The sequence below is a fragment of the Procambarus clarkii genome, chromosome 20, assembly GCF_040958095.1.
Source record: "Procambarus clarkii isolate CNS0578487 chromosome 20, FALCON_Pclarkii_2.0, whole genome shotgun sequence".
In the NCBI taxonomy this organism is placed as follows: Eukaryota; Metazoa; Arthropoda; class Malacostraca; order Decapoda; family Cambaridae; genus Procambarus; species Procambarus clarkii.
The window spans coordinates 45404157-45422467 of record NC_091169.1 but is presented as its reverse complement, the minus strand read 5'-3'; the positions used below and the strand labels follow the sequence as shown (position 1 = coordinate 45422467).

Sequence of the window (18311 nt, the reverse complement as noted above, 5' to 3'; positions counted from 1 at the left end):
TATGACATTATGCTTGTTTTCTTGTTTTCCGGTTGGGGAGTTCTGCTTAGCAATTCAGTTTTAGGTAGTACTGCTTCACCAGTGGGGGGTCTGTTTTGGGACGCCTTCCTTTCTGGGTGCCTAACTCGGTCGATAGCAGACATAGAATGTTTCCAACCACACGGGGGTTTCTATAGTCCATTGCTCCTCGTGCCTTTCTGACGGGGCCAGGTTCTGGCTCGTCCCCATTAGGCTTAGAACTCCATTCGAATTGATTGATGCCACAGTCTAATACAGTACTGTACATACATACCGGCCCAGTATAGCTCTGTGGAGCCTCAGGGTCTCACCCAGAAAATGGTGTTTCATTCAATGCTGTGTTTTTTTAATTTGATGTCTGTTATCATCAATAACAAGTAAAAGGATAAATGTCTTGTTTGTATAACAATTAGAATTTTAAAGTTAAATAAAGGTTAATTAAGCACATTGATAAAAAGTTACCTCCTACATTCAAACTCTCTTTCCACTTCAGACATCTAGTCCAGAGCCTAAGGAAACTTCATCAACAGCCCCCACTGTGCCCACCTCCACTCCACAAGGTTCATCCACAACCACTCCATCCTCACCGTCATCCAAGCCAAAGCCCGAGTCACCCACCAAAGCAGATGAGGAAGAACGGCGCCCGTCATGGAGATTGAAGGTTGATGATTCTGATAAAAATAGGGTAGGTTTTGTGTTTTATAAAGTTTACACTCTCATCCTGTTCACCAATCTGTGATGTATATTTGTTGGATAAGGTATTAATTTTTTGGTTACAAATCCATATAAATTCCAGTTAGTTAACTTTTATAGGAAGATACTTCTCTAATCTGGGTCCTGTTTTTAGAAAACTTCAGGTAATTGGGACAAAATCTTGTTTGGTCAATGGATTTGGGTAGTACAGTGTGTAATTACTTAAGTGAAGTTACAGGATGAATGCTACACTCGTCGTGTCCCGTCTTCCCAGTACAGACCTTGGTTTTCAAATTTAATCCATTCCCAGAGACAGTTCATAAACCAAAAATTCGTAAACTAAAACGAATTTTCCCATAAGAAATAATGTAAATTGAATTAATCTCTTCCACACCCCAAAAATTTTCACTTAAAAATACATTTTATACAGAATACTACTCATATTTTTCATACACAAAACAATCGGGTATAAATATAAACCATAAATAAAATAAGTGAACCTTTAACTGCACTTTACCTTTACTGGGGACTCTTGTTGGTGTATGGGAGATGGTGAGGAGGGAGGGAGGAGAGGTGTTGGTGTATGGAAAAAGTGAGGGAAGGAGGGAGGTGGTGAGTGTTTAGAAGGACCATCCCCGGTCGGCCGAGCGGACAGCACGCGGGACTTGTGATCCTGTGGTCCTGGGTTCGATACCAGGCGCCGGCGAGAAACATTGGGCAGAGTTTCTTTCACCCTATGCCCCTGTTACCTAGCAGTAAATAGGTACCTGGGTGTTAGTCAGCTGTCACGGGCTGCTTCCTGGGGGTGGAGGCCTGGTCGAAGACCGGGCCGCGGGGACACTAAAGCCCCGAAATCATCTCAAGATAATCTCAAGATAATCCCCTGCTCGCCTTAAACGCTTTCATATCTGCATCACTGGTTCCAGATTTTCCTTTCACACATTTCACTGCCTCTGTTATGTGGCAGCTGGTCAGAACCAGTCAGTCAGTCACAACATGTCAGTCAAGCATTCACAGTCAAGACCAGTCATAGGCAGTCATAACCAAAGGCAGTCAAGCATTCACAGTTGTGGTAGCAACTGGTTAAGCATTGTTATTCAGGCTTTCACAGTCGGTAAACAAAAAGAGTTTAATGACAGGCGCTCAGGGAGTCTGCCTCCCAATCCAACAGCTAGTAGCAATGAACCCCACTGTATTAATACCGTCCATATGGCTGGGAGGGGTACAGCTGGGGGCGGGCTCGGTGTGGGGGATGAGGGGATGGAGGTAGTGGAGAGGATGTGGGATGGAGGTAGTGGGGAAGGTCCGGTGTGTGGGCTGGGGGCAGGGTCTTGGGGAGGTACCAGGGATGACCAATCCGTGTTATTCCTAGTCGGAAGCTCGCCCACTCACGCCATTACCTCTGCTGCCCACCGACTTGCCACCCGTTTTGCTACTCATCTGCCCACCCACTATCTCCTGACCACCCTACTTCCCACCCAGTCTGTGCCTGCCCTACCACCCACCTCCTTAGTATACCATCTGCCACCCACCTCCTTAGTATACCATCTGCCACCCACCTCCTTTGTATACCATCTGCCACCCACCTCCTTAGTATACCATCTGCCACCCACCTCCTTAGTCTACCATCTGCCACCCACCTCCTTAGTCTACCATCTGCCACCCACCTCCTTAGTCTACCATCTGCCACCCACCTTAGTCTACCATCTGCCACTCACCTCCTTAGTCTACCATCTGCCACTCACCTCCTTAGTCTACCATCTGCCACCCACCTCCTTAGTCTACCATCTGTCACTCACCTCCTTAGTCTACCATCTGCCACCCACCTCTTTAGTCTACCATCTGCCACCCACCTCCTTAGTCTACCATCTACCACCCACCTCCTTAGTCTACCATCTGTCACTCACCTCCTTAGTCTACCATCTGCCACCCACCTCCTTAGTCTACCATCTGTCACTCACCTCCTTAGTCTACCATCTGCCACCCACCTCCTTAGTCTACCATCTGCCACCCACCTCTTTAGTCTACCATCTGCCACCCACCTCTTTAGTCTACCATCTGCCACCCACCTCTTTAGTCTACCATCTGCCACCCACCTCCTTAGTCTACCATCTGTCACTCACCTCCTTAGTCTACCATCTGTCACTCACCTCCTTAGTCTACCATCTGCCACCCACCTCTTTAGTCTACCATCTGCCACCCACCTCTTTAGTCTACCATCTGCCACCCACCTCTTTAGTCTACCATCTGCCACCCACCTCCTTAATCTACCATCTGTCACTCACCTCCTTAGTCTACCATCTGCCACTCACCTCCTTAGTCTACCATCTGCCACCCACCTCTTTAGTCTACCATCTGCCACCCTCTTCCTTATGTAACACGGGTGTGTCCCATTGTAACACGGATCTCGTTCTTTACCATTTACTCTACTTTTACCTGCACCCGGTCCTTAATCTTTATTCGCTTCTCAAACCAAGGGACCCCCCAGAGCTTTACTCGAGCCGACCCCACGTCACGTGGTCTTAAGCCGTTGACCGACTTAAGATTCTACAACCTTATGACGTGAGACAGACTTCTAGCAAAACTCTAGAATTGCCTTGCGCTGCCACCACCAGACCATTACCACTGAGCAATGACCGAGGTCTGGATCAATCATGCTAATCAATAAACCTCGGGGCTTGATCCCCACTAGTAATATATGAAATTGGATTTTACGTAAAGTGTGGAATTAATTAAAACCAACAGGGATAATGAATTCTGATTCGGTGTTAGAATCGGCGCCCAACTCAACTCGACCTCTTAGGCTACCCACATGGTACGGGACAATGTAAATAAATTTCATAAAATGGAAATTAATAAACAAAGACAATTTAATAGCTAAATGGTTTATTCAAAAACTAAACAAAATCTAAATCAAAACACTCCCTGGCTTAACACTTTCGCGTTCCACAGACTGAATAGCTCGTCACTCATTTTTCTACTGAATGTGTTCCAACGACGCAATACTGAGTCACTCATTAAAACATTTTTTAAAAATTTAAATTTTATCAGATCAATCTGGTAGTGGTTTTAAAATAAGCGCCTTTAGATTGCACACAATTTGATACCAAAATCAAAGATATAACATGAAACTTGATGTCCAAACACTTGAAATATTATAAATAGGCCTATGGTCCGAATATTAAAATATGTTAAAATTCTATTCATTGTCCTATTATCTTGGGACTAGTTTTAAAATGCGCGCCTTTTTATTGCGAACAATTTGATACCAAAATGAAAGATGTAACACAAATATTTATGTCAGAACACTGGAAAGATATAAATAAATTTGTGATGATGAGCGTCCAGAATTACAATATTTGTTAAAAACCCAGTTATTGCTCTATTATTCTGGGACTAGTTTTAAAATAATCGCCTTTTTATTGCGAACAATTTGATACCAAAACGAGCGACGTAGCACGAAATTTGATGTTATCAAATTGAACGAGTTGAACATTAGGTTGCAATGTACAAAATGGTGCTCGTTCACGGGTAACTTTAGGCTTTTCTGCGGGGAGGCACTCCAGCCTTTTGTACATTTTATTCATACACATCTGTAGGGAATTTAATTGCGAACACAATGATACCAAAACGAGCAACGTAGCACGAGAATTAAGGTAAAAAAATGGAACGAGAATGCACATGTTACTGATTTTGTGCGTTTTTGCCGACTTTACGCTTTGCTGTTGGGAGTCACGCTAGGCTTTTGGACATTATATTTATACACACCTGTAGGGAATTTAATTGCGAACACAATGATACCAAAACGAGCGACGTAGCACGAGAATTAAGGTGAGAAAGCTGGAATGGGTATACACATTTGGGTGTCACCGCGCGCTTACCCGCACGGAGGGGCCACTATCCCCGTCAACCGCGAGTTTCCACGGAGCACGAAAGTGTTAACACTTCCTACCGGAATCGGCAATGAGTTGAACTACTTCCCTATACCAAACTCTTATAGCACTCTACCTTGAGGCGACCAGCTAGATGTTTGTGCTAGGTCTTGGGGCCAATGATTGAGGCCACCTGCCCGAGCCGCTCCTGGAACCACACTCTCCTTCTCTCATGCTCCTCTACCCAGAAGCTAGAGCAGAGTATTCTTCCGCCTAGTTTACCAAGTTACTAGCAAGGCTTAAGTTTAACAACTAATCTCTGTTGTACTGAACAACCCAGATTGGTTGAATTCTTTTAACTGAAGTTAAATTTCACAAGCATCTTAGGGAAGGGCTATTTCCGATTACAAAATGGCTATTTGACCTTTGAGAAATAGTGGAAGTGGAAACTCTGATGACCTGTGACCTCAGGTCGGCCAAATTGTTCTAGTCTAGTCCCCAAGTCTAGTCCCACTAGTGACGTCACTGATGGTTACTTAACTCATTATTCTAACAATCAGGATACTCTTGATACTATAAACAGTATACCATCTGCCACCCACCTCCTTAGTATACCATCTGCCACCCACCTCCTTAGTCTACCGTCTGCCACCCACCTCCTTAGTCTACCATCTGCCACCCACTTCCTTAGTCTACAATCTGCCACCCGCGCGTTCTGCTGCCTGCATGCCCACCCACTATGCCAACCATCTCACTGCTGCCCACCTATCCACCCACTTTGTTGCCCGCCCTGCTGCTACTCCATACACTCACTCTCACCTGCCCACCCACTCGCCCTCCATGTGTTCTTCCCTTATACGATTCTAGGGCTGGTGTTTTCTAAATTCTTTCCCCTCCCTCCCCCCCCCCCCACCCCCAGCTTCCCTGTCCCACTCATCTACCATCCATCTGGTCCCCCCCTCCATCCATCCATCCAGCCAGTTCCCCCCACCAGGAACCACACGTATGGGTCAACCCATACATGTATCTACAAACTACATAAGACGAGGGAAAGGTCGTAACCTGATTCAAATTTCCAAAGAAATTGAACTCATAACCTGAAGAATTCATAAATAGGAATGTTTGTATCCCCATGTTTCACTGTACTGTGTCATATAACACTTTGAAACTACTGACAGTTTTGGCGTCCACCACTACCTTGTTCGTTCCTTCTAACTACCACTCTGTTTGCAAAAGTGAATTTTCTTACAGTTCTCTGGCAGCTTTGTTTAGTTAGCCTAAATTTATGACCTCTTCTTGAAGTATGACCTCCTCTTCAAGTACCAGGTCTTGAGGAATTCTTCCCTTTCAATCATGTTGATTCCTGTTACCATTTTGTACATAATGATCATATTGCCTGTTTTTCTTCTCTTCTAGTTTTGGTATATTTAATGTCTCTAACCTCTCCTTATAACTCTTGTCTTTCAATTTCTAGAACCATTTTGCTGCATGTCTTTGCACCTCTAACAGTTTGTTGATGTGCTTCTTAAGATATGATGTGCTTCTAAAGAATGTCTTACCCCACCCGAGGCAAGATGAAAAGCTGGGAGGGGGGGATGACGTAAAGCGTGTTTTTGGCTGGGGGAGGCGCAGCTTTACTTCAACGTGGTAGCTGATGATTCTTGCAAATTGGCATTTTTTCTCTGACTGCTAGTTTGTTGTGTGTCTTCAGGGGTTTAATTTTAATTTTCTTTTCATACTCCGGCGTTCTCACCTTGTTTGGACAGTGGCAATCTGCTTGATTAGACTAGCCTAGGTTGTGTTGGTGGTCATCCTCTGTTGCCCTTGAGGTTTCATAGCTGCTTCTGGTGGTCAGTTTGCCTGCACATTGACAGGTTCTACATGCTTAGCTGGTCCCAGTGCCTGGTCTTTCCGTATGGCTAATTCACCCTACGGGCCCTGGAAAACCCCTATGGGTTTCATCACACTATGGGACTGGTTGGTTCGGGCTCCCTCCATTTTGCTTGTCTGCGAGCTGAGGTTCTGGTTTTTAACCAGCTTGCTGGGTTTGGCAAGCTGGTTAAAACATGGCGGAAGTTTTGTAACTTGGTGGAAGTCCCTATTAATTCCATCCCAGGTTCGGACTTGGCTGGGCCTAGTGTGGGGTTATCCGATTGCGTCCGCTTCTCTCCTGCGGCTGTGCTTCGGTTGCAGTCCCGCCTTCAGCGGTTTTTGAGGGGGGGACACGGGTCATTTGGTGGTTGCTTGTACAGATGTGTGTGGAGGGAGTCTGAACTTTGCTCTGCAGGTTTTCTGCTGTGCTTGGTTTGGCTTTGGAGGCTGTTCTGGTATCTCCGGAGCGGCCTCTTTTGCCGAGTTCGTTCGTCAGTGGCCATGCGCTGGTTGCTGTGTCACCGGCTTCCTCTTTGGGAATTTTGGGTTGGTGCCTTCTTCTTCCCTCACTCGATGTGTTCATGGATGCCTCGTCTCTCGGTTGGGGCTTTGTGACCAGTGCTCGCCAGTCTGGCTTGGGGTGTTGGGGGTTCTCCTTACATTAGACTCGCAGCACAATGCGGGAGTTGCAGTGGTGTGGCAGGCGCTGCAGCGGATTCGACTTCCTCAGAGCTCGATGTTCTAGCTCCATTCGGACTGCTCCCCCGTCATTTCAGTTTTCCACAGGGGGTTGTCTCTTCGTTCCCTGGCCATTTGGGGATGGTCGCTTTGGTTACACAGAGTGGAAGGTCATTGCCGATTCCCTCCTTTGGCTTTGCCAGATGTATGGCCATCTAGTGGTGGACCTCTTCGCATTGGTTTGATCTCTGCATCTCCCATTGTACGTGGCGCCGTTCCCTGCCTGTGAGGCTCCTGGATTGTACCTGGAAGGGGTTCTGGGAGTTCTTCTTCTTCTTCTTCTTCATCTTCTTCTCTTCTTCTGGGGCAAGGCTTGATTTATGTTGATGAACGGAAGAAGACTGGATTGCGTTAGTTTAGTCCAAGCTTTTGGATGGTTGATGAATTCTGTTTTGGGTCAGACGTGTTTGTGGGGATAATGTGTATCCCAAAATCATTTTGGGATACAGTTTCTAGCTTTTCAAATGCAACATCTACCACGTCCCAACCAATGTATACTGCAACGGCTACTCTTGGCAATGTGGTGCTGTCAACAAGTAACACCCTTGTCAGTGACACCACAACTAGGATCGTCAATCCCTAACTACGCTTGCGGTCAATGCTTTTCGGAAGAACTGGTCGAGGTGGGGGTTCCTGTACCTCTTTCCTTGGCTGGAATCCTATCGGGGAAGGGTGCTCTCTTGGTTCCATGGTGGCCGGCCTAGCCTTGGTTTCAGGTGCTACTTGCTCAGTGTCTGAACCCGGGCGTTTTTCTGCCGCTCCACCTCTTTCGGCAGATCAGGCCAAATCGACTTTCTCTTCCACTCTACGTGTCTGGCTTTTCCAGTGCAGGTGTATAGTCATTTGTATGGTGATCAGGTGGCTTCTTTGATGGTGTGCCGCCTGCAGTCGTCTTCTCCTCAACAGTATGACATTTCTTAGAAGGCTTTCCGCCATTTCCTCTCTCCATAGGGTTTTGTCAGTGTCGGACAGGTTGTCTTGTCCTTTCTCTCTTGACTTTTCCTGGACAGCATCTTATGCCAAATACTGTCACTTCATATCGTGCAGTGTTGGTGGAGCCACTGCAGCATGGGTTTGGGGTGGATGTCACTTGCGCTCCATTCTGCAAGCGCTCTTGTGCGTTTTTTCACTTCTGGGCTGCTCATATGCTACCTGAGTCATCTAGGTCTTTGGACGGGTTCTTTCCTTTCTTTCTTCTCCTCGGTTTGTTGTGGCCCTTTCGGTTCGGAAGGCTTTGAGAAAGCCTTGTTTTTGTTGGCTTTGGCTTCTGGCGAGCCGGGTTGCGAGCTTCATGCACCTCACCAGCACCAGGGGTTACGTTTGTTTTGTTTTTGTGTAGCCTTCTCGTTCTTTTCTGCCGAAGAAAGAAATGGGCTTGAGACGGTGGGCTTCCAGAGGGATCCGTTGGTTATGGAGGCTTGATTGGTTAGGCTGGAGTTGCATTATGTGATGTGTCCCGTGGCAGCTTTACGTTGCTACCTGCGGGCCACTGGTTCAGTGACGGTGCACATACTCTGGGTGGTTCTGGTTTCTCTGGTTCCAGGGTTCATGTGTCTTAGGTTGTCTGCTTAAGTCTAGCCAGCCTGCAGTCTGCGTGATGTGAGGTGGCCCTCACCACAGCGGTGAGGTGACCACTGCTCTTGCAGCGGTCTTTGGTATTATGTCTTGGGTCGACATTTGGGCGCAGGGGTTTTGGAGGTCGAACAGGGTCCTGACCGCCAGGTATCTCGTGAATGTCCCAGGCCCCCTCTGGCCTTGTGTGGTGCTGGGCAGCTTATCGCGGCCATCAGGAGCCCCTACGGCTTCAAGGAGCTTATCCAGGCTGATATGGTTATGTTAGACTTTTGCAGCATCAGTGTGAATGGAGTTCTTAGGCTTACCAAGGACCATAAGCCATAACCTGGCCCCCCCTCAGAGACACATGAGGAGCAATGGCCCATAGAAACCCCCCATGTGGTTGGAAGCATTCTATGTCTGCCATCGACAGGGTCGGGCACTCAGAAAGATAAGCATCCCAAAACAAAACCCTGTTCTGGTTAAGAAATTGCTCATGAAAGCCGAACTAGTGGATAGCCCCCCCACCCCCATAAAAACGAGCATGACGTCACCATGTCGTCGCGCCGCCGTCTGCACAGCTTTTCCCTCTCTGGAAGGGAGATGCAGGAGCCCAAGACCCCTCGCTCCGGCTACCCAAAACCCCAGGTATGAGACTGATTTGATAGGCGGAAGTTGTGTGCTCTGACTCCTGATTTGTCTTCAGCTTTGTACCTAGTGATGATAGGTTTGTTCAGTTGCAGCTGTCTCCTTTTTTCTGGTGAAGAATGAGACAGCTGCTTTCTGGAGGGGTCCCTGGGTTATTGATGCTTGGTTGGATAGGCTGGGGTTGCATCATGTGTTGTGTCCGGTTGCGGCTCTGCCGTTATTTGCGCGCCATGGCCTCTGTGACTGGTCACGCGCTTTGGGTTGATCCAGTTTTCCTTCTTCCCTGTTCCAGGGTTCAGGTCTCCCAGGTCATCTGCAGTGTTATTTGGTCCAGCCAGCCTGCAGTCTATCCCTGTGCCCACGACGTTCATAAGTTTGCTGAGCTTGCTGCCGTCTTTGGTAACATGTCGTGGGCTGACATTCTGGCACGGGGTTGTTGGTGGTCGAACAGGGTTTTGGCTGCGCATTACCTGGTCAGTGTTCTGGGGCCTAGGCGGGCCTGTGTTGCTTTAGGTCGGCGGTTGATGCCAGTTGTCTCGACTTCGCATTGAGGGGCGAGCAACGACCGCCTCCCGGGTAAGTCCCTCTTCTTTTCATATTTTGGCAAGTAGGTCCGGGGTTGTTTTGGGTAGCCGGTGCGAGGGGTCTCGGGCTTCCCCTTCCCCATCCTGGGCAGGGAGGAGCTGTGCAGACCGCGACGTGTGACAGCATGCTCGTTTTTGTTGGAGGAGTTTTGTCCAATAGTTTGGCTTTCAGTAGCAATTTCTTAACCAGAATAGGGGTTTGTTTTGGGATGCTTTCCTTTCTGGGTACCTGATCCAGTCGATGACAGACATAGAAAGCTTCCAACCACATGGGGGGTTTCTATAGGCCATTGCTCCTTGTGCCTCTACCCAGCCACTTGGGCTGGATGGTAGAGCAACGGTCTCGCTTCATGCAGGTCGGCGTTCAATCCCAAACCGTACAAGTGGTTGGGCACCATTCCTTCCCCCCTTCCCATCCCAAATCCTTATCCTGACCCCTTCCAAGTGCTATATAGTTGTAATGACTTGGCGCTTTCCCCCTGATAGTTCCCTTCCTTGTGCCTCTCTGAGGGGGCCAGGTTCTGGCTCATGGTCCCCCGGTAGGCCTAAGAATCCATTCACACTGATGCTAGAGACACATTCATGTCTCTGATGCCATCATAAGATGCATTCACACACATCCATAGAGTCCATAGACATTCAGGCCATTAGAGTAGCCTGCTCTGAGCTCTCTAATTTTTTCAAAGTAAAATGCCTGGGGAAGGTCTTTTGCTCTTTTTGGACGTAGGTTGCAATTTTCACCAGATTGTGGTCCGTTTTGTTTCGCCTATCTCTCTGGGTGTTCGACGCCCTAACGCTTAGGGAGCATAACCAAGAAAATATTGCGGCAGCCAGAAAAATGATAGGATGGATTATGAGAACTTTCTAATCAAGGGATCCCATCACAATGGTTGTACTCTTCAAGTCACTTGTGTTGTCCCGTCTTGAGTACTGCTCAGTACTCACTTCCCCCTTCAGAGCAGGAGAGATTGCTGAAATAGAGGGAATACAGAGAACATATACGGCACACATAGACGCGATATAGATCTCGCATAGATCTCCTCCTGCCATTTACCTGATTATGCCCACTGTTTTCCTTGTTATTCACACTGCTTACTGACTGCCTGATTGACTGCCACTGCCAAGTTGACTGCCTAACCTGGTCACTCCTGCCAGTTACCCAGTTACTCCCACCATTTATCTGTTACTCAAACACAAGTGTGTTCTGGTTACCAGAATTTGGGTTACTGAACTCACAGAGTACATCATTTAAAATAAAATTACATACATTAGGCATTAAGTGATATATAATGCAAAAAATTAACCAAAAAAAATCACTAGATGTAAGTAAATATATATTTATGCGCAACAAAAAGATATAAATACAGTAGAACCTCGAGTGACCGCCTCAAATGGCGACCATTTTGGGTAATGAACGCCCCGATCACTGACAATTCGTCTCGTTCGGCAACCGCTCATTTGAATAATATCAACACCACATGGGTGGTGTCTGGGGCTGCTTCTCGCACATTCTCGGATGCCTCCGACGATGCAAATAAATTATTTTTCTTTGTGTACAGATGCTATTGATGCTGGGATGTTGCAAAGCATTGACTTTTTGTAGAAAAACAAAATGAACTTTTTTAAAGAAAGAACAAATGTCAAAAAGGTTCATTCAGTGTTTGTCAGGTAGGCTGCTATATGTTTCTTATAAAAAAGAAAAAGAAAAAATTAGGAATTTTGAAAAACAGAACAAATGTCAAAAAGGTTCGTTCGGTGTTCGGCAGGTAGGCTGCTCCATGTTTCTTAAATAAAAAAGCGAAAAATAAAAAAAACTAGTTGAAACAATTTGAAAAATGGACAAATGCCATAAAGGTTCGTTCAGTGTTTGTCGGGTATGCTGCTTCATTATTGAGAAATAAATGAAAAATACAAAACAAATGGAACACATTTGAAACACAGAAAGGTTGTCATAATGGAGCAGCATATCTGACAGACACTGAACGAACCTTTATGGCATTTGTCCATTTTTCAAATTGTTTCAACTTTTTTTATTTTTATTTTTTATTTTTTTTTATTTAAGAAACATGGAGTAGCTTACCTGCCGAACACCAAACGAACCTTTTTGACATTTGTTCTGTTTTTCAAAATTCATTTTTTTTTTATAAGAAACATGGAGCAGCCTACCTGACAAACACCGAATGAACCTTTTGCTATACAAAAAATTAATTTTTTTTTTTAACAAATTTGAAGAAAAAAAATGTCATAAAGGTTTGTTTAGTGTATGTAAGGTAGGCTGCTCCATTATTTAAAACGTTGAATATCATATTGATGTTTTTCAGTGGTAGAACGGATTAATTTGATTTCCATTATTGTCAATGGGGACATTCGTTTTGTCTGACGTCCGTTTCACATGACGATCATGGCGCCGGAACGGATTAAATTCGTTATTCGAAGTTCCACTAGAAATGTTTCTTGTCAATTTCTACACACAACTTTCTTTTTAATCCATGTGAGTAAGGGGAAGCATTGTTCCTATCATGAAAATGGTGAGTGTGAAGGAATGTGCAATGTCTTCCTTTCAGTATTATTTATTACTTTGAAATGAAATATATGTACAAATTCTTTTATAATTTTATTTATTTAATTTATTTTATTTATTTATTTATTTATATACAAGTAGGTACATTGGGTTTATAAGAGTACACAGACTTGAAGTTTTACATTTTTGTAAAGCCACTAGCACGCATAGCATTTCAGGCAGAATAATTGTAATTAGTTTAATTGTAGTTAATTGTAATTGTAATTAGAAAGTTTATAATGTACTCATAAATTATCAATGAATAATTATTTTACAGTTTTCCCTTGAAAATGTGCGAACAAAAGACAAATCCGATGTGGAAAATGACACTGAAACAGTCACAGTCCAGCTGCGGAAAAAGAATACAGAAGACAAAGGAGGTAAGTTGCTGCGGATGAATTTAAGTACAGTATTGTATTACTAATTCATTCTTTCACTGTCTTCCTGCCCATTTACTACTGCTTGTTCCTCCTCCTCATTCATTATGTAACCCAATTGGGATATCTTATTTTTTTATATTTTTATGATACCCATATAATATCTGGAGAAAACAATAATAATAATAATAATTTAGATATCGTGGTTTAAGAAAGGCTGATTGTTATTGAATCATATGGTCCCCCTGGTGACATTTTGTAACCATTCAGTATAGTATGTCACTGGGAGATAGGGATGACCTTGATCAATACCATATAACAAATGGGCATAGCTGAACTAAATTTCCACAAACATATTCCTTGACATCAGGGGAGATCATGATGGTGGATATGTAGGCCTGCGGGCCGCTCCAAGCAAATACCCTGTTGGACCGAGCTCTCACGATTCAAGCCTGCCCCAAGCCAGGCTTGGGGAGTATAAGATCTCCCTGAATCCCATCCAGATACAATCCAGGTCCAGATACGCCCAGTAGTCACTTCAAATACAGTGGCATCTCAAAAATTTGGATCATGTTGTTCCAGACCCCTGCCTGCCTGCCTGATTATCTGTTGTGGTTCCTGGAATCGGTGTCTCCATGACTAGGCCTGGCTGATTATCTGGTCAGTCAAGATGTTAGATACTGCTACTTGCAGTCTGACATATGAATATATGTCAGACATATATGACATATGAGTCTGGTTGATCAGGTATCTTTTGGAAGTGTTCATCTAGTTCTCTTTTAAACAGTATGAGAGATTGACTAGTTATGCCCTTTATGTTTAGGTGGGGAGTGTCGAAAAGTTTTGTTCCCTTAATGTTGATAGAATTTATCTTGGTGCAATTTATCTATTGCACATCTAATTTTCAATATTTCACATTTCCTTGCATCCTTCCTGATCTTGTGAATAGTTATTTCGATGTGCAAATTTCGAGCCAGCCCTCTTAATATTTTCTAAGTTAAAATTATTGTGTATCTATATCTCACCCTTGTTTATATATTTTGTCGTCAGCCAAAATATATACCACCCCACCATCAACCGTTTTGATTATTTATTTATTTATTTATTTTTTTTTTTTGAGATATATACAAGAGTTGTTACATTCTTATAACAACTTAGCGTTTCGGGCAGGTCCCTGGAATACGATCCCCACCGCAAAGAATCGTTTTTACAACCAAGTACCCATTTTACTGTTGAGTTAAACAGAGGCTACAGTTAAGGATTTGTGCCCAGTAAATCCTCCCCGGCCAGAATATGAACCCATGCCGCGAGCGCTTTGTGTCTTACCACTACACCACGAGTGTGGTGTAGGCGAGTGTCTTACCACTACACCACGGAGACTGGTGGTGGTAAGTTTAATGATGTTATTCTATTCTCATTCGCATTTGCTATATACCTTCATTCTTACACTCCCAATCATACCAAACTCACCAATTGACAACTTGAACATCACTGCTTAATTAAGCATACTCACCCTACACAACCAACCAATTAAGCAATCAATTTTATTCATAAAGTTTATAGATTTATTATTAATTTAGTTAAACAAATTTCAAGTACTGTACTGTACATTATTTATGCAAATAAATAGTAATAGGCTAACACTGATCATTAGAATTATACATATATATGCAGTGCAACCTCCACTTGGCATACTATATTGAACTAAGTCTGATTTATTGCAACTGCATATACCTTTAGAAGGCATTTGTATTATGCATTTTTTTTTTTTTAAATTGGACAATAAACAAAATATTCTGCTGTACTTCTTTTTCCTAATGTTACATTCATTGACAAAAAAACAAATTAAATATGTGATCAGAGCATTTTAAAGGAATTACTATTCATACTCTAATTTTTCTCTTGCTGTGTGGGCTAATTACACTGAAGAAAATTTTAAATTATCGTATGAGGGACAACTAACAGGAAAACCTGTCTTATAGAGAGATTTGATCCTTATTGCCAGTATTTCTTAGGCACCTGCCCCTTTACCTTGCAATGATTCCGGGGCTTAGCGTCCCCGCAGCCCGGTCCTCGACCAGGCCTCCTCGATGCTGGACTGGTCAACCAGTCCAGCAATCCCTTAATCTTATTTTTTTTTAATAGTGTTATGACCCCAAAATGGTGTAAATGAACCAGGTCCATCAAGTTTTGCACGGGTCTGTGGACTCTGGCCCTGCATCGTAAGCAAACCTGCACATCACCCACTTTGCTGAACAAATGTTTGGCAAAGCAGGTGAGTTATCTGGCCTGTGAAGTGTGTGCTGTAACCAGAGCTTTTGTCAAAGCTGGTTTTGCTGAATTGAGGTTGCACTATAATAACCTAGTATTCAAATTTTCAAGTATATTATTCATTTATACAAGAAAAAGTAATAATGTTTAATGATCATTATAATTATAAATTATATTATAATTAAAACAGCAATGTCCATTATTACATAATACTGATTGAATGAACAAGACAGTACAAATAATAGCAATTGTTACAATTTTAACAGTAGTAGTACAGTAGGTTCAACCAGTGCTCAACCACCAACAATATGCTCACTCCAACACTATAAAGAAACTCTTCATGACTTTTGAGAGAGTAAAATTGGAATCTGCAGCAGTTGTATGGTGCCCAAATCTCAAGAAGAGACATAAATAAACTGGAAAGGGTGCAACTCATGTTACAAAAGGCTTCCGGAACTAAAAAAAACTCGAGTTACGACGAGAGGCTGAAGGTGTTATACATGCCAAAACTAGAAGATAGAAGAAAAAGAAGTGATTTGATCACCACTTACAAAATACTAATAGGAATTGACCAAATTGACAAAAGGATTCCTGAACTTCAGGAACAAGAGGACACAGAATCAATCTAAGGAAATAAAGGTGCCAAAAAATATTAGACAGTTTTGTTTTGCAAACAGATTGGTAGGTGATTGGAACAAACTAAATAAGGTGGTGGTGGAGGCAAAAACCGTCAGTAGTTTTAAAGCATTAAACGACAAAGAATAGTGGGAAGACGGGACACCAAGAGCATAGCTCTCATCCTGTAACTTCACTTAGGTAATTACTACATATCCACACTCAAATATCAACCATATGCTCACCCCAAAACACACACCAAAACCATCAGTAGTTTCAGTCCCATATGTGATAGAGGGCTGGGAAGATGGGACATATGAGCATAGCTTTCATCCTGTAATTAAGGTAATTTCTATACTATATACTTGCACATAATTGCAGACCATATGCTCGCCCCAACCACCCACCATAATATTCCTACACTCAACTACCAACAATATGCTCACCCCCATCCCACCCACCATATATAATCACACTCAACTACAAGCAACATGCTGATCTGAATGCACCCTTGCACTTCTTACAATACATGCTCTGTGGGATATACTCGATATACAGTAGAAGCTGATGAATCCTTTTATGATTGGCTTCAATTGGAAAATATTTTTTCCCACTTTTAAAACACCTTATAACTAAATCTAAAATTTTACTCATAAACTGTGTTTACATTTACTACTTGTGAATTAGAAAATTAATATATTTTGAAAATATAAACAATTCCAGATGAAGATAAGGAAAGTGAACGTAACTCACAGACAAGAGAAGGCACGCAAGCAGCAATACAGAGACGGAAAAAGCCTAAGAGACGTTCTACAGGCGTTGTTAAGGTGAATATAGATGTAAGTACTCATTCTACATTTTCTATTGACCTTCAGTTTTTTTTTTTAGTTCATATTTTCAATAATTTTGAACTAGGTGCTTTTTTCGGTATCATTTTTTTAGATTTATTTGGTTTTAAATCATGCCTACATCTCGGACCTCAGGAAATAGACCCTGAGAAGAGAGCTCAGCGTTCAGCAGAGCAACAGCAGCAGCAACAGCAACAACAGCAACAACAGCAACAAGCAGATGAAGGAAGTGAGGAGGAGGAGGAGGATGATAAAGCGGTAAGTTAGCTTATTTCCTTTTTTTCTTTAGCCACTGCACTTTGCATGTCGTTACTGTAATATCATTCTTAATTTAGTTTTTTATTTTGTTTTGCTAATTATATTTTATTGTGCATTATATCTTGTTTGTAGCTGTGTTTATGATTTGCATGAATTATTCATTGTAAAGTTTATTAAGGTTTTATTTATTAATTTGATCTATTGATTTATAAGCTGTTTTAATTGAAATGTGACTTTTTGTAAGGTGTTTAACATGGGAATATGTTTGTATCAAGTGATGAGTATAAAGCATATGTATTTATATCAACTAAAGAACGTATGTACAATTTTTATATCAAGAACACAATACACACACGAACACAATACACACACGAACACACACAGATATCTTGAACCAAAGAAACAAAGAACCAATATCTCGGTACCAAAGAGCCAGAGCTCAAACCCCGCAAGCACAAATAGGTGAGTACAGAACACAATACACACATATTGTGATATATCACGCTATCACAATAGCGTGATATATCAAATGAACAAATCCACAAGGGTCTTGATGGGGGTTTGAACTTACACTCGGGATGTTCCCGTGCGGGTGGTACAGTTGTGGTACCACTGTACCACCTATACAGGTGTACGGGTGGTACAGTTGTGGTACCACTGTACCACCCATACAGGTGTACGGGTGGTACAGTTGACTAAGGTGCGTCTGGGAATATCCTGTACGTAAGTTTGAACCCTCAAGACCCTTGTGGATTTGTACATACATATTATATATTTGTGTAGTGCATGTAAGTCATATAAAGAACGTACATGTGCAGTATATCATATGAACCTATATATGCAGTATATCATATGAATCTATACCTTGAGATGATTTTGGGGCTTAGTGTCCCCACGGCAAGGTCCTAGACCAGGTCTCCTGGTCACGTATATGTGCAGTATATCATATAAAAACATATACATATATATATATATATATACATATATATATATATATATATATATATATATATATATATATATATATATATATATATATATATATATATATATATATTATATATATATATATATATATATATATATATTATATATATATATATATATATATATATATATATATATATATATATATATATATATATATATATATATATATATATAAATAATATATGCATATGCATATGCATGCATATATGCATATATGCAGTATATCATTTAAAAACATAATGTACAGTCTCCATATGTGGAGAACCTATATGTGCAGTATTGTCATGTAAAGAGCATGTGCATATTATATGAAAAACATGTTGACCTTAAAGATTTTGTACATGATACCTCAAGCTAATCTATTTGGCTTTATATCTGTATTTATCTTTGCCATCTTATTCACTTTTGGAATA

At 42.4% G+C, this 18311-nt stretch overlaps 1 protein-coding gene across 1 annotated transcript in view; it reads left to right on the top strand.

The window, feature by feature from the left end:
* Positions 1–18311, top strand: part of LOC123755300 (Myosin binding subunit) — a 358923-nt gene that overhangs the window by 156076 nt on the left and 184536 nt on the right. The window contains exons 15-18 of the mRNA XM_069327906.1: positions 512–703; positions 12817–12919; positions 16526–16641; positions 16786–16908. Of these exons, the coding sequence (XP_069184007.1) occupies positions 512–703; positions 12817–12919; positions 16526–16641; positions 16786–16908 (534 nt within the window). The remainder of the gene's footprint in view (positions 1–511; positions 704–12816; positions 12920–16525; positions 16642–16785; positions 16909–18311) is intronic.